At 28.1% G+C, this 20,514-nt stretch overlaps 11 protein-coding genes across 11 annotated transcripts; 5 read left to right on the forward strand and 6 right to left on the reverse strand.

The window, feature by feature from the left end:
* Positions 1-10: 10 nt before the first annotated feature.
* Positions 11-3,514, reverse strand: PNEG_00443 (hypothetical protein; the record flags this gene model as incomplete). The annotated part of the gene is made up of 12 exons (XM_007874130.1): positions 11-318; positions 366-1,002; positions 1,046-1,225; positions 1,268-1,297; positions 1,345-1,449; positions 1,492-1,552; positions 1,597-1,669; positions 1,714-1,773; positions 1,820-1,918; positions 1,967-2,098; positions 2,142-2,304; positions 2,351-3,514. 12 exons carry the CDS (start codon positions 3,512-3,514, stop codon positions 11-13), a joined length of 3,012 nt encoding a protein of 1,003 aa, XP_007872321.1.
* Positions 3,515-3,697: 183 nt separating this feature from the next.
* On the forward strand, positions 3,698-4,069 carry PNEG_00444 (hypothetical protein; the record flags this gene model as incomplete). The annotated part of the gene is made up of 3 exons (XM_007874131.1): positions 3,698-3,741; positions 3,786-3,877; positions 3,927-4,069. The coding sequence occupies 3 exons, from the start codon at positions 3,698-3,700 to the stop codon at positions 4,067-4,069; spliced, it is 279 nt and encodes a 92-aa protein (XP_007872322.1).
* A 340-nt stretch (positions 4,070-4,409) lies between these two features.
* Positions 4,410-5,862, forward strand: PNEG_00445 (hypothetical protein). Its single transcript, XM_007874132.1, has 6 exons — positions 4,410-5,010; positions 5,065-5,150; positions 5,199-5,289; positions 5,331-5,473; positions 5,517-5,704; positions 5,752-5,862. Exons 1-6 carry the CDS (start codon positions 4,415-4,417, stop codon positions 5,806-5,808), a joined length of 1,161 nt encoding a protein of 386 aa, XP_007872323.1. The 5' UTR covers positions 4,410-4,414; the 3' UTR covers positions 5,809-5,862.
* Positions 5,863-5,931: 69 nt separating this feature from the next.
* On the forward strand, positions 5,932-8,225 carry PNEG_00446 (hypothetical protein). The gene is made up of 9 exons (XM_007874133.1): positions 5,932-5,993; positions 6,041-6,240; positions 6,290-6,670; positions 6,720-7,149; positions 7,195-7,244; positions 7,293-7,380; positions 7,431-7,476; positions 7,524-7,944; positions 7,992-8,225. The coding sequence occupies exons 2-9, from the start codon at positions 6,115-6,117 to the stop codon at positions 8,136-8,138; spliced, it is 1,689 nt and encodes a 562-aa protein (XP_007872324.1). The 5' UTR covers positions 5,932-5,993; positions 6,041-6,114; the 3' UTR covers positions 8,139-8,225.
* A 3-nt stretch (positions 8,226-8,228) lies between these two features.
* PNEG_00447 (hypothetical protein) lies at positions 8,229-10,911 on the reverse strand. Its single transcript, XM_007874135.1, has 12 exons — positions 10,840-10,911; positions 10,443-10,791; positions 10,326-10,396; positions 10,187-10,266; positions 9,988-10,140; positions 9,730-9,932; positions 9,604-9,690; positions 9,376-9,555; positions 9,125-9,331; positions 8,665-9,081; positions 8,487-8,621; positions 8,229-8,442 (listed from the first exon to the last, which is right to left on the reverse strand). Exons 3-12 carry the CDS (start codon positions 10,352-10,354, stop codon positions 8,320-8,322), a joined length of 1,614 nt encoding a protein of 537 aa, XP_007872326.1. The 5' UTR covers positions 10,355-10,396; positions 10,443-10,791; positions 10,840-10,911; the 3' UTR covers positions 8,229-8,319.
* A 602-nt stretch (positions 10,912-11,513) lies between these two features.
* PNEG_00448 (hypothetical protein) lies at positions 11,514-13,022 on the reverse strand. The gene is made up of 8 exons (XM_007874136.1): positions 12,873-13,022; positions 12,801-12,829; positions 12,678-12,756; positions 12,553-12,632; positions 12,390-12,506; positions 12,203-12,346; positions 11,737-12,160; positions 11,514-11,693 (listed from the first exon to the last, which is right to left on the reverse strand). The coding sequence occupies exons 1-8, from the start codon at positions 12,915-12,917 to the stop codon at positions 11,520-11,522; spliced, it is 1,092 nt and encodes a 363-aa protein (XP_007872327.1). The 5' UTR covers positions 12,918-13,022; the 3' UTR covers positions 11,514-11,519.
* Positions 13,023-13,125: 103 nt separating this feature from the next.
* On the forward strand, positions 13,126-13,770 carry PNEG_00449 (hypothetical protein; the record flags this gene model as incomplete). The annotated part of the gene is made up of 4 exons (XM_007874137.1): positions 13,126-13,274; positions 13,314-13,356; positions 13,407-13,587; positions 13,631-13,770. The coding sequence occupies 4 exons, from the start codon at positions 13,126-13,128 to the stop codon at positions 13,768-13,770; spliced, it is 513 nt and encodes a 170-aa protein (XP_007872328.1).
* A 393-nt stretch (positions 13,771-14,163) lies between these two features.
* Positions 14,164-14,729, reverse strand: PNEG_00450 (hypothetical protein; the record flags this gene model as incomplete). The annotated part of the gene is made up of 2 exons (XM_007874139.1): positions 14,164-14,450; positions 14,495-14,729. 2 exons carry the CDS (start codon positions 14,727-14,729, stop codon positions 14,164-14,166), a joined length of 522 nt encoding a protein of 173 aa, XP_007872330.1.
* Positions 14,730-14,937: 208 nt separating this feature from the next.
* On the reverse strand, positions 14,938-17,786 carry PNEG_00451 (hypothetical protein; the record flags this gene model as incomplete). The annotated part of the gene is made up of 2 exons (XM_007874140.1): positions 17,431-17,786; positions 14,938-17,382 (listed from the first exon to the last, which is right to left on the reverse strand). Exons 1-2 carry the CDS (start codon positions 17,548-17,550, stop codon positions 14,938-14,940), a joined length of 2,565 nt encoding a protein of 854 aa, XP_007872331.1. The 5' UTR covers positions 17,551-17,786.
* Positions 17,787-17,803: 17 nt separating this feature from the next.
* PNEG_00452 (ATP-dependent RNA helicase eIF4A) lies at positions 17,804-19,443 on the reverse strand (the record flags this gene model as incomplete). Its single annotated transcript, XM_007874142.1, has 10 exons — positions 17,804-17,842; positions 17,890-18,050; positions 18,096-18,138; positions 18,185-18,595; positions 18,641-18,814; positions 18,861-19,045; positions 19,104-19,156; positions 19,214-19,278; positions 19,326-19,386; positions 19,433-19,443. The coding sequence occupies 10 exons, from the start codon at positions 19,441-19,443 to the stop codon at positions 17,804-17,806; spliced, it is 1,203 nt and encodes a 400-aa protein (XP_007872333.1).
* Positions 19,444-20,060: 617 nt separating this feature from the next.
* On the forward strand, positions 20,061-20,500 carry PNEG_00453 (hypothetical protein; the record flags this gene model as incomplete). The annotated part of the gene is made up of 2 exons (XM_007874143.1): positions 20,061-20,122; positions 20,169-20,500. Exon 2 carries the CDS (start codon positions 20,171-20,173, stop codon positions 20,498-20,500), a length of 330 nt encoding a protein of 109 aa, XP_007872334.1. The 5' UTR covers positions 20,061-20,122; positions 20,169-20,170.
* Between the last annotated feature and the right edge of the window lie 14 nt (positions 20,501-20,514).

The following is a 20,514-nucleotide window of genomic DNA, read 5'->3' on the forward strand; positions in this document are numbered from 1 at the left end:
AAAATACTTTTTAAGTTTCTAAAGTAAAATTTTGGTAAGAAGGGTTTTCAATTAAATTTTTAACATATATTTCAGCTTTTAATTCGAGCTGTTCATCATCTAAACCGCTAATACTTGAGTCTAAAGCGAGTTTTGTGTTTGCTAATGATTGTATGTATTCTTCTATGGTATTTTTAGTGACCAAACGGATGACATGGACTTCTTTTGTTTGACCGACACGATGTGCTCGATCTTCAGCTTGTTTATCATCATGAGGGTTAAATGACCCATCATAAAGAATAACAACGTTAGCACAAGAAAGGTTTATACCAAATCCTCCTGAAAAAAATGTAAAAATAGATAAATATAGAAAAAAAAAATGTTACCAGCTTTTGTAGAAAGAAGAAAAACAGTAATATCTGATTCATCAGTAAACTGATCGATGATATCTTGACGTGTATCTACTGAAGTTCTTCCATCTAGACGAGTAAAAGCAATATTTAAAGTTTCTAAAACTTCTTCTAAAATATTTAATGTTTCCACAAACTGTGAGAATAGTAAAACTTTATTTCCTCTTTCTTTTGCTTCTATAAGAAGATATTTAAGCTTTTCTACTTTTCCAGCATTCATCCATGGTGTTCCTTTTAATGCAAATGACTGTATAGATGGAAATTTTTTACATAATTGATGTATTTCAAAATCAGTCATTACTTCCATATCCTCATAAATATAGTTTTGGTTAGCATTTTGGTAATCCGGTTCTTTCATTATATTTTTTGCAATTTTTTTGAGTATAACATTATTATAAATTCGACGAAAAAGTAAAGGATGGTTTGTTGCTTTTCTAAGTTGCATAAGAATATTAAATGTCCGTTTTTTATCATTTTTGGACTCAACTCCTGAGGTCTTCGCTTCTATTGACTTTTTTTGAGTAAAAATGCATTCATCATAAATATTTTGTTGTTCTTTATTCATTTCACAAAATTCTATATGTTGAATTTTTTTTGGAAGATCATTTAATACCTGTATCAGTTTAAGAAAAGAAAAGTTTAAAAATAATAATTACATGTATTTTTTTTCTTCTCAAAACAAATGGTGTCATCATTGACTTTGCTCGCATAATACGTTGTTCTGAAAGTAAAGCTGATCCTGAATTACCATCATTAATTGTTTTTATTTTAAAAACAGTAATTAGTTTTTCAATATTTTCTGAAAACAATGTTGGTAGAATAAAAAATAAAAGAGACTAAATGAATTTTAGTATATAATATATAATATTATGTTTTACAATTAATTCTTTTAAATTATTTTGTAGAGGCTATATTTAACTTAGTATTAAATGCAAAAACTGGATATAATAATTACTGTGCCCGTAAGAAGAAGACGAAAATTAGCATTAATATTCATTAAATGTTTGTATCTTTCAGATAAACTATTCTTGAGAAAATGCCCTTCATCATACACGCAAACCTATAATTTTGAATAATTAAAAAAAAAGCAGAAAAAAATTACATCAAATCTTTGGCGTCTAAGAAATGTCCTGTCTTCCTTGCTTCCAGTAGCTAATTGGTATCTAATTTACTATTAATAGAAAATAATAATAATTTTATTTTATACGTTGTAATTATTATATTATAGTCAGGATTTTCTTCCAAATGGTATCTTATATCTAGACGTTCGTTTTGGGTTCCTATTTTAATTAATTGTAGTTAAAAGAATTTTATAAAATATCACCATAATAAGGTTCAACTTTAAGAGCTGGACAGAATTTTGCTAATTCACGAAGCCAGTTTTCTAATAAATTGTTATTTTTTAACAATATATATATAAAAGACCATGCCTAATGTAGAAGCAGGAACAACAATAAGATGGGGCCCGGATTTTCCCAATTCTAGCAAATGTGCAAAAAATGCTATTATTTGACATGTTTTCCCAAGCCCTAATATATATTAATATATATACATATATAAAGAACAAAATATAATACCCATTTCATCCGCTAATATTCCAGATAATTTTTTTCTATACAAAAGATTTAACCAATTTACACCAAAAAGTTGATAACGTTTTAATTTAACCGTATCAGGGATAAGATTTGGTTGTTGATTTATATATTCTTCTGAAAAAAAATTAATAAAATATAGAATTGATCTAAAACGTACGATCATTTATTTGAATTTTATCAATATCGTCGCTACCAATGCTAAGTTCTCCTGTTTCTGGGGCAATTTTTATTCCCCAATTCGATATTGATTTAGAAATAGATTTCCCTAACTCATCGCATTTAGAAATAAGAGAATCTATAGCCTTATAACCTTCCAACATCTATAAAGATTTGAATATTTAGTAATAAACAATCAACTTATTTTACCTCCATGCATGATTCTAAGACTTTCATACCCAAAGTTTTTTTCTCTTTTCGTCTATCTTTTTCATCTGTTTTACATTTGCTTCGAATTTCTTTTATTGAGTCAATGTCTTTAAAAGGTCTGGACTGTATGATTTCTTCTGCTATTTCTAGAGTACAGTTAGCTAAATCGGCTATTTCTTTAGCCGATTTTTGATTTAAAAATTTTAATGTTTCTTCCTCTAATTGGTTATTATCATTTATGCCTTCATTAGATATTGAAGAATCATCTGACTCAGAAAAAGAGTCTTTTTGATTTTTCGTACGAGATATTCCCCTTACAAGTCTTTTTTTCTGAACAAATTTGTCCGTACCATGGACATGCGTGATGTAATTTTGATTTTGGGTAGAATTGATATGTTTTTCTCGAATAGTATAACGAGAATGTTGTAAAGTTCTTTTAGATGTTATCTTTTCTTGTATACCTATTGGTGATGATCTCAGATTCGTAATATCTACATTTTCTAAATTTACAAGCTCCGTCATATTATTAAAATCTGGTGATGGTTTTAATATCATGTTTTCAAGAACATATTCCGGAAGATGTGGATAAATTCTTCTCAAAAAATCTTTCTTTTTTAGGAACATGTCATTATCTAATTTTTTTTCTGTGTCATCTCTTGTTTGTGCCGTTTTTTGTATTAAATATTTATTTGATAAAGAATTAGCATACCCATCTACATCTGATCTTTGTATCATCTCATTAGCTTCTATATTCGTATTTCCTTTCGGTTGATATGCAAACTGTGATGCGTATTCCTTAAACCTCCCAATAGGTGATTCTTTAACTATAAATGTTGTATCCTCCGCTTTTTCTTGATAAATTGTACTAAAATTATTTTCAAACGATAATGAATATGATGGCTCCACTACATTAACCACCCCATATTCATTTTTATTCTTTTTAGGTATAAGATTTGTTTTTTGTATTAAATCTTTGCTTTCTTCTATATTAGATGATAAAATATCTATATTTTTGTTTCTTGTCTGATTTTCATTTAAAAAAGACGAAATAGATATTGGAGATGAACAGAGAACTTGAATTACTTCTTTTTCTTCTCTATCTAACGGCTCTTCGGCCTCTTCTGTTAGATCAATACATCTTTTTTTATTTTTAAAAACTGTCATTTTATTATATTCCTCTATTGATTTTCCCTTTTCCTAATATAACCCTTCAACTCATTTCCTATATGTCTGGATTTATAACAATAATATAAATCACTTCACTTTTTTCTGTTTAACATAATTTTTACTTTCTATACAAGAAATATTATTATATTAATCTCGATAAATTCTAGCGGGAATAAAAAAATGACGTCTCAAGATGCTGAACAAATTGATAAAATAGCAAAGAAGTTATTATTATTGTTTATTTTTTAATTATTTTAAGAATTTATAGATATGTTTTGATTAAGTTTTTTTTGTTTTCAACTGCTATGATTATTGTACCGATTAGTAGTTATTATTTATCTTTAAGATATATTTTTAAACGTAATAGATAGAAATTTTGAATTACTTAGACTAATAGTTGTATATTTAGAAAATAATACGATATATGCCGCAATTGTTGCTGTATTGATGACAAATATTGTTTTAATCGGATATATTATATTAGCACTAATTGAAGAAAAAGATAGTCAGATGAGAGAAAAAAGTGAAATTATATCTAAAAAACATCAATAAAAGTGATAAAAGATTTTTTTAAATAAATTAAAGTCTTTTTTAAAAAAGTATTTTATTTTTATTGATAAAACTATATAAAATTATATAAAAATATTTTTAAATAGTTTATTTTATTTTATTTTATTTTTTTATATAATAAAACAGTATTATGAATATTTTTGTTTGAAAGGGTCTGTCTGAATTGATTAGATATTTAGGTTATTTTAAGTATACAACGGAGTTAAGAACGATATATTCGAACGTCATAAATTGTCTGTTGAATGTTTGTAATAGATTGCATGTTCTTAAGAAAGTTATAAGGTCAATATTGTAGATATTTTGTTAGAGAATTATCTAGGTTGAAGGATGTCTGCTTTGCACAGACAAGTAATTAAAGAGAAATTAATTTCTCCTACACTTTTTGTTAAAACAGAATTTGAAGATGTGGATTTGAATGAATCTAAGACAGATATAGATTCTGAAAGTGTTTGTAAACTTTATAATGAAAATATGAGAATGAGACGTTTTGATGTAAAAGATCTGGAATCTGAAGGGAATGAATTTGTTGATAAGATGGGTTGTGAGGATTTTAACACTTTATGGTCAGGATATTTTGAGAAATCTTTGAAGATTGGCCCTTTTCAGGTGTATTTGACAGTTCCTAAATTATCAGAAACAAAGGAAGGGACAGGAATGAGTTTTTTTATAATGCATCATGGAGCAGGATCGTGTGGGTTGAGTTTTGCATGTCTAGCTAAAGAAATCACTAAAATAACTAATGGAGCTTGTGGAGTATTGTCATTTGATGTTCGTGGACATGGAATATCAGATGAGGTATTGCAAAATGGTCTATTGGATCTTCGATTAGAAGAGTTATCTAAGGATTTTGTTAAAATGGTAGAACTTGTTTGCCAGAATTTCGGATGGGATGATATATCGGAGATTGTTTTAGTTGGTCATAGGTATTGATTGAATATATGTTTAAGATATTGAGTTTTTTCTTATGTTTAAAAAAGCATAGGAGGTGCTGTTCTTACTCATGTGGCAAAAAACCAGTTGTTACCGAATATTTTGGGTTGTGCAGTTTTAGATATAGTAGAAGGTATTGATTTAGATATTCATGCTGTTTAATTTGTTGTTTATTTATTAGGTTCGGCTATTAATTCTTTTTCGACAATGATGTATCATCTTTTAAAGAGACCAAAATTCTTTAGTTCCATACGAGAAGGAATTGATTGGCAGTATGTTGTTTTTTTTTATATTGTTTTAATGTTTTTTTTAGTTTGAAAAACAAGATTCTAAAAAATGAACAATCTGCTAAGGTTTCTATACCTTTGCTCTTTAAAAGACAAATATCTTTAAATACTGGTAAAAACAAATGGATTTGGAGAGTTGATTTAAATGAAACTGAACCCTTTTGGCACGGTAAACATTTTATTTCTTTTTTTTTCTATTAATATAAACAAAGGATGGCTGAATGGACTATCCGATTGCTTTTTAGCTATTCCATCTGCAAAATTACTTATTCTTTCAAGCAAAGATAGACTTGACAAAACATTGATGATTGCTCAAATGCAAGGAAAGTTTCAATTACTCACTTTTCAAAACACTGGTCATTTTATTCATGAAGATTTACCCGAATTGACTGCAAAAGCTGTTTGTTTTTTACATCTCTTTACATTTCATCTAACCCTTTCAAATAGCTTGTTTCTTTCTGGAAACGAAACCAAAAATCCTTAGAATTATCCAAAAGAATATAGGCTTTTGATATCTCATATAAATGGAACACCCGGGTGTTCCATAAAGAAAATGTCCGATTTTTATAAGAGAATAAAAGGTACGCTGAAAAAAATATTTAACGTACTTTTTTTTGAGACGATTTCTCTTATTTTGCTGATAAAAAGCCTTTCTTGTATTTTATTTTTGTTTTCAATACTTTGGATTGGTATGTATGAGTAGAATTTGAGAAGTAGATTATTGATTAAAAATCAGTTTTTTTAATAAGTAAGGATTCATTTGAATAAAGAAAAAAGGCTAGAATTAAGTAAAAAAGGAAATTTTTGGCTATGGTTGGGTTATTAAGATTATGTATTTTATTGGTGATTTCTGGTATTGCAAGATTCAGTAAAAATGTTGGAGTATATGCATCAATAAAAAATGAAGGATTATCTGAAAAACAGCCTACTTTTGAGGTATGTATGCGTTGTAAAAGTGGTATTTTGTTGAATTGATGTATATAAGGTAGTTTATCTCAAAAATGCGGGCTTTGTAGAGCAGTTTACGGAAGATTGGAAAGAAAGATGGATAGTATCTTCCGCACTTAGGCATACAGATGGAAATGATACGTTTTTTTATGTTGGGGAATGGAGAGTTGAAGAACCTCTTGTATATAAAGGAATTATTGGTGATAAGGGTTTGGTACTTAAGACTGTGGCGGCTCATCATGCTATTTCGGCAAAATTTGATAAACCAATAAATAATAAAGGGAAGACGTTAGTAGTTCAGTACGAAGTTATGCTTCAAAATAGATTAGAATGCGGGGGAGCATATTTGAAACTTATAACCGAATCGAATGAAGATATTCGTTATAAGGAATTTAGCGATAAAACGCCCTATACAATTGTATAAAAAAATAAAATGAAATTGGTTAAAAATCTAATAACGTTTTTAGATGTTTGGACCGGATAAATGTGGAGCGACGAATAAGGTGCATTTTATTTTTCGACATAAAAATCCAATTACGGGTAAATATGAAGAAAAACATCTTAAATCACCACCTGTTATCGATGATTCTAAGTTTACAACGCTTTACACATTGATAGTTAGGCCTGATCAGTCATATGAAGTTCGTATTAACAATAAAGTTTCTAAAAGTGGGAATTTGTTGACTGATTTTGAACCTCCAGTAAATCCGAATAAGTTTATTGTTGATCCTCTTGATAAGAAGCCGGAAGACTGGGTTGATCAGGCTAAAATTGCTGATCCAAATGCAAAAAAGCCGGACGATTGGGATGAAGATGAACCTTTTGAGATTCTCGATGTAAATGCTGTAAAGCCAGCTGATTGGCTTGAAAATGAGCCATTGATGGTTCCGGATCCAGGTTAGTATAGGAATTATATTTTTTTATTATGTTTATTATTTTTAGATGCTAAACCTCCTGAAGAATGGAATGAAGAAGAAGATGGAGAATTTACTGTAATTTTTTTCTCGAAATAATTTAAATATTATTGATATCATTTTTAGGCGCCTTTGATACCAAATCCTTTATGTAAAGAAGCATCTGGATGCGGTCCTTATATGCCAATGATTCGGAATCCTAAATATAAAGGAAGTATGTTTAGTTGAATCTTATTTTTTTCGTTATAATATTAATGTTTCTAGAATGGAAACCTCCTCTTATTGATAATCCTAAATATGTTGGTGAATGGTTTGTATTTTTCCTTTTCAATGAAAATACTTTTTAAATTATTTAAGGAAACCACGTAATATTCCTAATCCTGCATATTTTGAAGATAATTCTCCCTCTAATTTTGAAACAATTATTGGAGTTGGTTTTGAGCTATGGACAATGCAAAGTGATATTTTGTTTGATAATATTTATATCGGACATTCCGTAGAAGAGGCTGAACAGTTTGCCAAAACTACCTTTCAAGTGAAATATGAGTATGAGAGGAAGCAAGAAAAAGGCATCACTCCTGAGCCAGAAGTAGTATTAGATGATGTTGCAAAAGAGTCATATTTCGATGTTGCAGTAAAAAAGGTTACTACGTTCGTTGATTTAGTAAAAACTAGTCCTGTTTCGGCTTTTAAACAGATGCCAGGAACAGCATCTACCATAGGAGTTGTATTCGTTACTTTTATAGCTCTTTTGTTTGGGCTGGTTACTTTGGTTTCTGTAAGTTTTGGTATCATATTTTACTTTTGAATTAACTTGTTATTTAGTCAGGACATACTTCAGCTGGGTCGGAGAAAGTGGAAGATGATCATTCAAAATCTGATGAGACTTTGAAGGATGACTTGTCTGATGGTGCTCGTGATTCTTCAGAACAAGTTACATCTAAAAAACGTACGACTCGGCGTACTGATTAGCTTTGGGGCTTTATTTTCTAAAAATAAATTTTTATTTTAAATTAATAAATTTTATTTTTGTATTAGTATATTGCATCTAATAAGAACTATGGTACATTTTAAAATTACTTTGAATATTTCGAAATATATTATTATAGAAATAGTTTTGACATTGTTTTTATGAATGGGATATGTATTAGTTTTATGTTGAATTTTCTAATGTAGAATTTTGCTTTTTCTTGTTTTCTGCTGCCCATTTTTGAGCCATTGCTAATAATTTGAAATTTCTCTTATCTTCATCAGTAGGGAAGATATAATCGTAATACTATAGAATGTTAAATATTTATAATACAACAAAAGTATTTTTACCTCTTCATATGATCCGTCGTCCAGTTTCCGTCTACTCTTAGCTACTTGTGGCATTTGATCTTCAACTATTTTAAGAGATTTCTCATCACCATTAGAAATTTCAAATTGTTTCCAGGCTTCCAATAAAATTACACGCTAAAAGTAAATTAATTTGGAAATAAATATTATATGTTTTTACTTCTTCTTTTAAATTCTGTTCTTTAAGGCTTTTATAAGCTCTTCGGAAAACATTCCTTGCTCTTTCTTTTGAATATTCCGAATTATCATCAGAATCATCAGGCACAGAAAATTCAAAATGAGCAAAACTTATCCAAACTTTTACGTGTTGTGTTTTTTCTAATAGTCTTTCATAAAGTATTCTAGTTCTATCATATTCCCCTTCTTCGAATTCAAAATCAATATAAGCTTTCCATAAAAGTTCCGGCATATCCAAATTATGTTGTTCTTCAATTGCTAATTCAAAAATTGCCCGTACACGGGCGTAATCTTCAAGCATATGTTCTAATTCCGCATATTTAATCCATGCATAACAATTATATGGATCATATTCTATAAATTTCTCGTAAAGAGTTCTACAACGATCAAATTCCCTTAACTAATATTTTTTAGAATTGATAAAAAATAAATTGATGATTTACCTGAAGTTCAAGTTCAATGTATTCCTTAAAAAGCTTGTTTTTAGGACACATTCCAATAGCCATACCTAAATATTTTCTAGCTACAGATAAATTCAATTGTCTTATTTCAAATTTAGCGTATAACACCCATATCTTAGAAAAAGTAAAAATTTTATGTGGAATAAGTTTTAAGCATTCTTTATAAACTTGTCTAGAACGTTCATAATCCTAATATTATTAATATCATAATAGAAATTTTTAATAGTATAGACTTTTGTTTCTAATTCCTCATAAAGTGCATAAAATATCCAAATATATATATATCTTCTCCAATGCTTTTTCTGATACGATGGAGGGACATGGGCTATTGCTCTTTCATAAATGTTTCGAATTTTTTCTGAATCACCTGATGACTCCTCAAGATTTATATAATCAAACCATGCATCGTAATTCTTATAAATCATTAGTTCCAAATATATAAACATAAGGAAATAATATACCTTTGGGTTTTCTTTTATTTGTTCTTCATATAAAACTCTCCGTTTGGCCAATATAGTATCTTCGATTCCTTCTTTATCTCCAAATTGCTAGAAAGAATTAATATGATATAAATATAATATTTATACTTTTTCAAATGAACTATACGCATTGTATAATGCCTCACTCTTGCTTCTTGGTAACCGATCAAGTGCATATCTATAAATGACTCTAGCACGTTCATATTCTTTTAATTTTGTTTCGAATTTTCCATATGCAATAAAAACTTTTTCATCCATAAACTCTTCTCCTAATGTATCAATAGCAGTTGTAAAGACCTCACGAACTTGATCTAATATATATATTAAAATACAATATTTATTATAATATGTAAAATATAGAAAAACCTGGTGTTCCATATTCTTGTTCAAAATGTGCCCATTTAATCCAGTTTTTTGGTTCTGGATATAAAGCTATAAACCTTTCAAAGATCGCTCTTGCGCGCGGTATTTCATTATATCTTTCTTCTAATCGTATATACGCATGCCAAGCTGCTTCGTCTTATAAAAATTAGATTTTCCTTTAAAAATACAAAGTTTAATTAACCTGGTTCCCATGACATCCATCTTTCAAAAATCTGACGAGTTCCAGATATATTTCCAAGTGTTTCTTCCATATATAGATATCTATAGTAATAGTTAACCCAAAAATATAAAAAATAAAGAAATTATCTCTGTGATCATACTTGAACCAAAATTTATCCACTCTAGGCATTAATGTTACCACTCTATCAAAAAGATTGCGTGCATGATTGATCTAAGGTATTTTAATCTTCTTTATAGTTGACTAAGCAATAAAATACATTTCGGTGCTTGATTTCACTTTCTAAATAATGAAGCCATAGCGGAATATTTGTTGCATCTACATCTAGAGCTCTTTCAAATATAGATCGTGCTCTAAATTTAGTCCAGCTTTAATTTTTTTAAATTTTATTGATTTTTTTAACCTTGCAAATTCTTTCTGTTCTAATTCCCATTGTGCATAACGAACCCACTGGCCTGTAGCAAGTCTATTCCTACGTATAGCATCTTCAAATTCCTTTCTTTTCCTTCCTTGCAGCTCATGAAGCTCTTCAAGATCTGTTAAACGTTGTTTTGGTGCCGGAAGTGCTGGTTCTTGTCGTTCAAAAGCTTCACGAAGTAATTGCTCCGCTAAGAAAAACTAAGATATCTACTTATAAGGATTAGTCTTTAATTTACCTGTAATCTGGATTGGTGCTGGTGCCTTATTTTTGATTCTTGGAGGTCCTCTTTCTGACATTTTAAATATTGGTCGTTTGTCGGTCGTTGATCAATCGAACACTATAGAGAATGTCCTATCTATCAGTTTAGAGGTGTATAAAGGTTAATTAAGTAGTGTCCATAAGAAGATATGTTATTTGAAATATAAAATGAATATGTTGACATGTGTTCTTTGAATTGTATGAAATGAATGTGAAAAAAATTGATAAAAAAGATAAAGTATCTATTAGATGAGACTAAAATAATGTATGAGATGTACTGATGTGAATAATTATTGTTTTCTATGTTTTCTTGATTGAAAAAAAAAAAAGAAATCAATAAAATGAAGATGAAAAATAAAAGTTTTTAAAAAGATAAATATTATTCCAATGTTTCTTGAATATTTCAATTGCATTGACAGTGTTTCTAAATTTTAAATTTTATGTATAATATTTTCTAAAGACTATTCGAATTGTTAATCATTTGAATTAGGTAACAATCGAAATTTTGGAAATAAAGGTAATTGTTTAAGAGCCGGATTATTTGAAAGGTGATCCATTAGTTAGGAATAGTAGTATTATTGTTCTTTAAAATGTTAAATATGTAGAATATTTTGCACGATTGATATGCTTGTAATAATTAATATAATATGATAAAAATTATGTATGTAAGTTTTTCGTATAAATTTTTGATATTTGTACTGCTAAATTTAATAGATTTAAGTGTTCGCTGCCTCCGTCAATTAAACGCATATCAGTTTCGCCCATAATTTGAATCATTGCATTTTTCTGTGTGTTAGAAATGAGTTCATTAGAAACAATAGAATCGTGTAGCTTCGAAGAATGATAAAAGTACTTAAAAAAGAGGATTACAAACCTGAGATAACAACTGATTTGCACTATAGCCATCTGAAATTATTTCTGAAACATATTGATCAATTGAATTATATAATAATTCGGTTTTCTTGGATGAAAAACATATAGAAAGCAAATTATCAATAATATGATCAGGAACAGTCCCTGAAATGTCTGTAATTAATTCTAATGAAATACTTTCAATATTTTTATCTAATGATTTGTTTGTATTAGAATCTAAATTAACTAAACGTGTTGCTGATTGAAGAAATGTAATCGCCTTTCGCAAATCACCATTTGACAACTCTATCAGTTTTTCAATTACTCCTTCATCGTATCTAACATTTTCACAACTAGCTATATATTCTAATTTAGTTTTTGCATTATCAAAACTAAGTGGTTTAAATTGAAATTTTGAACATCTGGATGCTAAAGGTCCTATAATCCTTCAAATGGTAAAATAAATATATAATAATTATTTTACCCACCGAGTTATATAATTACAAATTAAACAAAATCTAGTAATTCTGGAATATGTTTCCATTGTTCGTCGTAAGGCTGCTTGTGCATCTTGAGTCATAGAATCTGCTTCATCTAAAATAATAATTTTATATGGAGGATAAGGGTATTCACTTTCAAAATAAATTTTTTGTTATAATGTTCATTTTTAAATACCTAGAGCCATCGGGAATAGCAATTCGTGCAAAGTTCTTGACTTTCTCTCGAATAATAGATATACCTCGTTCATCTGATGCGTTTAATTCTAAAACTCGAGATTTTATTAACTCTGAACTATAAAAATATTATATTTATTTCTTTCTTTCTATAAAAAAATAACCCAAAGAGTTCTTTTGCAAGCGCAAGAATAGTACTTGTTTTTCCTGTTCCTGGAGATCCATAAAATAACAAATGAGGTAGCTGATTCATAATTAACTATTAAAATATTAAAACTTTAAATTATACATTCATCGAGTGCAATGTCTTTTTAAGCACTTTGATTGTATGATCTTGAGATGTAACCTCGTCAAGAGTTTGTGGTCGACTAATTTCCATTCAGCTTCTTTTAATATATAATAATAATAATACTATTTTTCGACCCATGGTATCATCTTATCCTGGGATTTTTAGAAACATATAGATCTTTTCATATCATTATACTTTATCTATTTCTTTATCTCTATGTTTTTGTTTAAATATAGACATATTGAGTTCAAAAAGTTAATTTTTAAGAAAATTATTAAGATTTTTAAGAAAATATAATAGTTTCTTAAGAATTGTTAAGAAATTTAGACTTTTTTTAACTTTTTTCTTAATATTTTATAAAAAACGTTAATTTTTAGTGTTAACGAGAAAGTTAAATGGAAAATTAACAATAAAACATAAAATATATTGATTATTTTGATAGTTTTTGATGGATGAAAACTGGATGGAAACAAGGGTTTTGTCTCAAGCCTTTTTTCAAGATAGATCTAGTAAAATAAATGAACGGTTTAAAAACCATTTGATACGTTCATTAGATGTTTTAGTTTATTGTCATATTGTATGTATTTATTTTATGGAGTAAGTTTTAAATATATTTAAAAATATTAATGTTTTTAGTATTAGTTTTTTCCGTCTTTTACTCCGTTCAATCATACAATTGGTATGTAGAATGATTAAGATTGTTTATATTTGTTAATTATTGGAAAAAAGAATATATATACCCATAAAATTGTATATATTTCTGTTATACCTCGTTTGGTTTTTTTTTACGCAGTAATTGGATCATTTTCCCTATGTTTATTATGTCATTTGTTATGGATGCTTCCAGATGCAGCAGAAGGTCAATATGGATATTTACATGGAGGAATATTTATTGATTTTGTTGGGGAAGGTTTGGTTTTTGTGTTTTTGTAATTGAAATGTTGAAAGTGTAGGTCATCATTGTAAATTCAAACCATGTTTTTTTGATTTTATTATTTTTCTTTTACAACTTTTTATTTTAAATATAAAAGAAAATTCATCAGATATTATTTCAGATGATTTTACTATATTTGATGATAATGGGGCAGAATAGCTAGAATTGTATAAAAAATAGATGAATCATAAATAAATTTTGTAAGCATTGGAAATTAGAAACCATTTTAGTATTAGTTTTATTTTATTGATTTTATTTATTTGTTTTATTTTTCTTAAATCTAAATTTAAATATGAAAAATTATGAATTTTTTAAATGACTTATTTTAAAATATTTTTGTTTTGATAAGTATTTGCTGAAAAGGGATTATGGTTTATATATTGAGGAAGATTTTTAAAGAAACGGTAGTTTTTCTGGTTTAATATTCATCTCAGAAATCAATGTTTAGAGATTCATCATGATCTTACTGCTATAGAAAAGCTATTAAGTTCCGAACAAGGATGACGATATATGATTTCATCATAGACAGGTATCCGAAAGAGCAAAAATTCTTTAAATACGAATAGGCGTAGCTGGCCAATAATTTACTTTTATTTTATTTTCGTCTGTTTCATAATTAGTGTTTTTCCGTGAAAGTTCATAATAATAAGTATCAAGTGCATCTTCTGCTTTTTTAATCAGCTCATATTTTTCTCCATATCTTAGGAAAAGTTCGTCATCATTTCTAACGAGCTTTGAATATGAAGGTACATGTGCCTTTAGTTCTTCTTTCATTTCTTCATTTTCAAGTGATTCTGTTTTGTTTTTATTTGAAACAAAATAAGTTGTATGTTCTGCTTCTAAAAGAAAAATTTAGCCATGAAAAAATATGTTAATAATGAACTTGATTTAAATGATTCGGACCATTTGAAATATGCTATATCCTCTTCATTTAAAGTCCTAATATTGCCGTCTGCATATGTATGAAATCCTAAAGAATTTGCATTATTAAATATATTTTTTTCATCTTTTTCTAAAAAAGAACTGAAAATTCCTAATGATTCACTATTAAAATGATTCTCATGAAAACTAATAAGATCCTTTTCTGAAATTTCTGGAAATTTATTCTGATTTATCATTTAATTAAAAGTTTGATAAAACTTAACCGATATTTTTAATATATTATTTAAAATTTTTAAAAGTCTAAATGATATTAAATTATACATCATATAATACTGAATTATTTGTATTTATCGAATACTGTTCCTTTCTTATGCTTTTCATTTAAGGGATATAATACATTGGAAATATCTGGCAAATCGAGATCGTCTTTTTCATTATTATCAATTAGATTTTACGCCGTTTAAATTTGTTAGAATAAGTTGGTTCTGTTTCGCTGTTAGATAATAATGAATTGTTTGTAACTAAATATTCTTTTTGAATTTCTTTTAATCCATTACTTTTTAAAGATTCTTGCTTAGAAAAATCATTAAGTTTTAAACATTGAGATTGGTTGATATTTTTTCCTAATAGTCCATAATTTCTTGTTCTCTTTACTAAAATATTTCTAAAATTGAAAGAGTTAATTCGATTATTGTTTATAAAGTTGTCTAATACAGTTTTACATGTTTTGATAGAATTGATTTTTTGCATAGTTTGAATTAGTCGTTGACATAGTTTACTATGAGATACATAACAGACAGAACTGAGCTTGTCTTTTGGTACTGATACAGGAAATAATGCAATATCTTTTGAGAGTAATGGCTGGTTTTCAATTGTTTTAATATCATGATCAAAATATTCTTTTTGTTCTGAATTCGAATGTTCAATAAAATCATATGATGACACAGTATTTACTGTTTCATTAGATTCTTTATCATCTTCGGCCATTTGTTTATGTAAAGTAGATGCTGTAATAAATTGATTTTTGCATGTAAGAACTGTTTTTTTTTTTTGGTGTTTTGATTGATATTTTTTTATAAATTCGTTGCTCATGTCACTTGAAATAATACTTTTATCTATTATTAGCTCTTGTTTATGGCATTTTGGATTTTCAAATTTGGGTATTATTCTGGGTGACATTTTTTCATGTAATTTTAATATATTTCCATGTGTAATAACCCTTTGAATTGCTTTATACGAATCTCTAGCACGAAAATAATTTCTTTCTTCTCTTCCAGAAGTAAGTAAGATATATATATGACCTTGTCGTTTACGTCCTGTTCTTCCCATACGTTGCAATAAACGAGTTGAAGATGATGATGAATCATAACAAATAATTAAATCAACCTCACCAATGTCAAGTCCTTCCTCCCCTATTGATGTAGCAATTAAAGTATTGAAATTTTTGGCTTTGAATTTTTCAATAATAGAAATTTGTTCTTTTTGGGTCATTCCTGATGACAATTTACTAGATGATTGACCAATAAATAACTCTGCTTTTACTAATGGATAATGTTCTTCTAGAACCTTCATGATATCTTCTGCACTTGATCTATATTCTACAAATATCATTGCTTGTGTTTCTTCATTTTTATCATTTGCATTGACAAAATGATTTAATACAAGAGAACGTAATTTTTCCAGTTTTGGATGTCCAATATATGTGGGCATTGATCTTAACTTTTCGATTAAAGATATAATTTGTCTAAATTTTTCGTCACTTTCAAGGCATTTTCTATGTTTTTTTAATGTTGGTCCATCCACTAATTCTTTGAGCTTTTTGTAGAATGGATTCAATCCATGACAAATTAGTAAAGACATAGGATATGCCAAGGATGATAAAAAGGAAAAAAGTGTAAAAAATTCTCCTTTTTTATTAGATGGTGCATTTATCATAGATGGAGTTTTCATAAAAGATTTTTGAGCTTGTATAAGACTAAAAGTTGTTAATTCCCCAGGATCATGAACATGATATGCGTTTATTGAATTTAATTGCTGTAGAAATGGTTTTATAATGTTACCATATAAATCACGAACTGTTATTAACTCTTGAGAAAGAGGTACTAATATAGTTTCTAGTGTCCTATTATGAAGATATTTTTGAATATCGATAGAATCTTCAGTTCGTAACTCAATATGAGAAATATATAAAGAATTGATAACTTCTTGTACTGAATCGATATCTGTTCCTGGAGTTGCTGTTAACGCCAAAATCCTAAAGCTTTTATTTTTTGAGCGAATCATACGAACGACATTGCAGTATGCATAATTTCCTATAGCCCTATGTGCTTCATCAATAACTAAACAAACAATTGATTTTTTATTGCAAATTTTCGCCTCCAAATCATTTTGCAAGGCCTGAGGTGTCATAAAAAACACTCTTTTTTCTTTCCAGGCAAATGATCTTATTGTTTGCTTTACATTTCCACTTAATTCAATTGTATCTTCTGGAGGTATTCCACATATGTTATAACACGCTTGAATTTGTTGAGAAACTAAAGGTTTTGTTGGTGCAACGAATATAATTTTACTCTTCGGAAACCACCTATAATAATTAAACATAACCACTGCCGCAATAAAGGTTTTTCCAAGTCCTGTTGGAAGAGATACGAGAATATTTTGATAAAGTGCTTTTTGAACAATATTAAATTGATAGTCTCTTTCTTTCATATTTGTTGGATAAATCCAAGTCTTAATTGATTCTTTGTCTATTTCATGATGTGTTGGTACTTCCTCTATTGTTTTAACTAAGGAATCTTTTGGTTTTTTTGGAATAACTTTTCCAAATAATGTAGCTTGAATAGATTCCTCTTGTAAATTAGGATTCTCTCTTTTATTTACAACATCCTTCTACAAATCCGTTTATTTTTAATATAAAATTCATAATAAAATACTGACATTTGTTAAATTAATATTATTCGTTTTTCTTTCTTGTTCGTTAAACGCTGCTTCTGTTGTTTCTAATATAAATTTTAAACATTCTTCATCTGATATCTCATATTCAGAAGTTTCTGACATCTTTCATGCCATAATAGAAGCTACTTCTTATTTTTAAAAGCTAGATATTTATAATAATATAAATATGATTTTTAATATATATCGATGGCTGGAGATTAAACATAATGGTTTATAAGGTAATTTTATGAATCTGTTAAATATTTAACAAAAAGAGTCTTTAAACATTTTAAAAAAAGTAAATAATTACATATTATAAATAATTTATCTTGAATACGAAGTTTTGCTAGATACGAAATTATGTAACTTGATAAATTTAGATTAAATCCGCAACATTCATGGGCATTTCCTCGATCTTTATCGATATGTAAGTTATAAATAGGTAAAAAATGGAGGAATTACCTGTGTACTATAAAATTGTTCAATATCTCGCATCATTCTTACATCTTCAGATGTAACAAAATTAATAGCTACACCTTTACGACCAAATCTTCCACCTCGTCCGATTCTATGAATATAGTTTTCACGGTTGGACGGTAAATCATAATTAATGACCAATGAAACTAAAATTTTTAGTAAAATAGTTGAAAATATAATAACAAGAATACTTTGCTGGACATCAATTCCTCTAGCAAGAAGATCTGTAGCAATCTAATATAAATAAGTATAACATCATTTTTTTAAGAGAATATTTTACCAAAATACGAGAGGAGCCACTTCGGAATTCCTTCATAAGAATTTCTCGTTCAGATTGTTGCATGTCTCCATGCATAGCAGATACTGTAAAATCACGTGAAGTAAGTTTTTCAGTTAGCCAGTCTACTTTTCTTCTAGTATTGCAAAAGATAACAGCCTGTGTGATTGTAACTGTTTCATATAAATCACATAAAGTGTCTAGTTTCCAATCCTCTCTTTCAACTGCTATATAAAATTGTTTAATACCTTCCAATGTAAGTTCATCCTTTTTAACAAGAATACGAATTGGATCACGCATAAATTTTGTAGTAACTTCAAGTACATCTTGAGGCATTGTAGCTGATAAAAGGACGACTTGTGTCGACTGTGGCAAAAGTTGAAAAATATCATACATTTGATCCTTGAAACCTCTCTGTTCCTATTAGCAAATGCTAATTTCTATACTTTGAAGTATTACTGAAAGCATTTCGTCTGCTTCATCCATAACAAAAATTTTTATAGAATCAGTTCTTAAAGCTCTACGTTGAATCATATCATGAACTCTTCCTGGAGTTCCGACAACAACATGTACTCCAGACTGAAGTATTTGCATGTCATCCTTTATATTTGTTCCTCCAATACAAGCATGACACTTGTATAATATTAGTTTTTTTTTTAATAAATCCTAAAAATGCAACCTCTACTTGTAAAAAGTCTCCTATAGCAATAACTACTTTTTGAATCTGCTGTGCAAGCTCACGAGTAGGTGCAAGAATAAGTGCCTGACATTGCTTTAAACTAATATCTATTTTTTGTAATACGGAAATTGAAAAAGTTGCTGTTTTCCCCGTCCCAGATTGTGCTTGTGCAATTACATCATGATCTTTATGTTAATCAACCATTCTGTCCTTTTTTATTTACTTTCAATTACTCCTACGCACCTTTAATAACTGGTAAAATAGCTCTTTGTTGAATAGCAGAGGGACGTTCAAAACTAAAAAAAGTATTAAAAAAAATAATTTTTATCAAAAATAACATAATGTATATTCACCCATAAGCATAAATACCTCTCAACAGTTCCGGTTTCAGGTCCATATTGTCAAAATTATCAACAACCTAAAAACATTCATTAATTTTTTTTTTTGAAAAATATCTTGTTTTACTTCATCCCAATTGGAATCTATTTCTCCTTGAACTTCTGAAAGAGGTGTATTTTCTTCGGGCCTACATATTAAAATTAATGTCTTTTTTCTCTCTAGTTTAACTCTACTTAACAGCCATTTTTGTTTTTTCAAATACTTTTTTATTTTTTTGATGTTAAATTATCTGAAAAATTAATAATTCGAAAGGCTTTTTTTTTTCAATTTCTTATTTCTCGTGGATTAAAACCCTAAAAAATAAGCATACGCATACAACAATGCCATACAATTTACGATAATCATCAGTATCATTTAATCTCTTCATTTTTAATAAATTAATCTTTTTGTTATGTTTTTGATGTTTTTTGCTATGAGAACCCTATTTTTTAGTTCTCATATGGGAATTTAAAGAATTAAATATGAAAATCTATGTATATCTTGCCTTATATTATGGTTGCATACATCATTATTTGTAAAAAAAAAAAAGATAAATAAGAATATTAGAGATATCTAGACATGGGTGTTTTATAGTTAAGAGCACATATAAAACGCATATAAAACGCATACAAAGCGCATACAAAGCGCATACAAAGCGCATACAAAGCGCATGAATAGAATAGATTTTAAGGGATTGAGAAAAGGAAGGGATAATATGAATAAAATTTAATAAGGTTTCTGATATTTAATTAATTTATATGTATTTGATGGAGTATATGCAGTTTTTATACGGAAACCGTACGCGATATTAGTTGGATTTAAAAAAGACGAGAATGCTTTAGCAGCGTTGAAAAAATCAAAATATTAAAAGATTAAGGATTCTGGTAAGATTAAGTTAGGTTTTTGTATGTTTACGATTAAATGAATAAGATATGTCTATTGATGAAGCGGGTTTATTAAGGGTTCAGGAATTAATTGAAGAAAGTTATAAAAATCTAGAAGATACAAGTATTCAACAAAAGGCATTTCAAGAATCTTTAAAATATCTTGGAGGACTTGGTGAAGATGAACATTGGTTTTGTACTAATAAATTGGATGCATTAATTAAGGAATCGTTACAGTTGTTTATGTTTTCAAAGAGTGATGCTTTATTGTGGTTAAAGACGAAGATTAGAGTTCAACTTGGAAGATGTTATTCATGTATTAAGCATTATCATATTTTGAAAGATGAGATTGAAACATCCTATGAAGGGCATGAATAGTAATGATGGAATAT

This window comes from Pneumocystis murina, assembly GCF_000349005.2.
Source record: "Pneumocystis murina B123 chromosome Unknown supercont1.1, whole genome shotgun sequence".
NCBI lineage: Eukaryota > Fungi > Ascomycota > Pneumocystomycetes > Pneumocystales > Pneumocystaceae > Pneumocystis > Pneumocystis murina.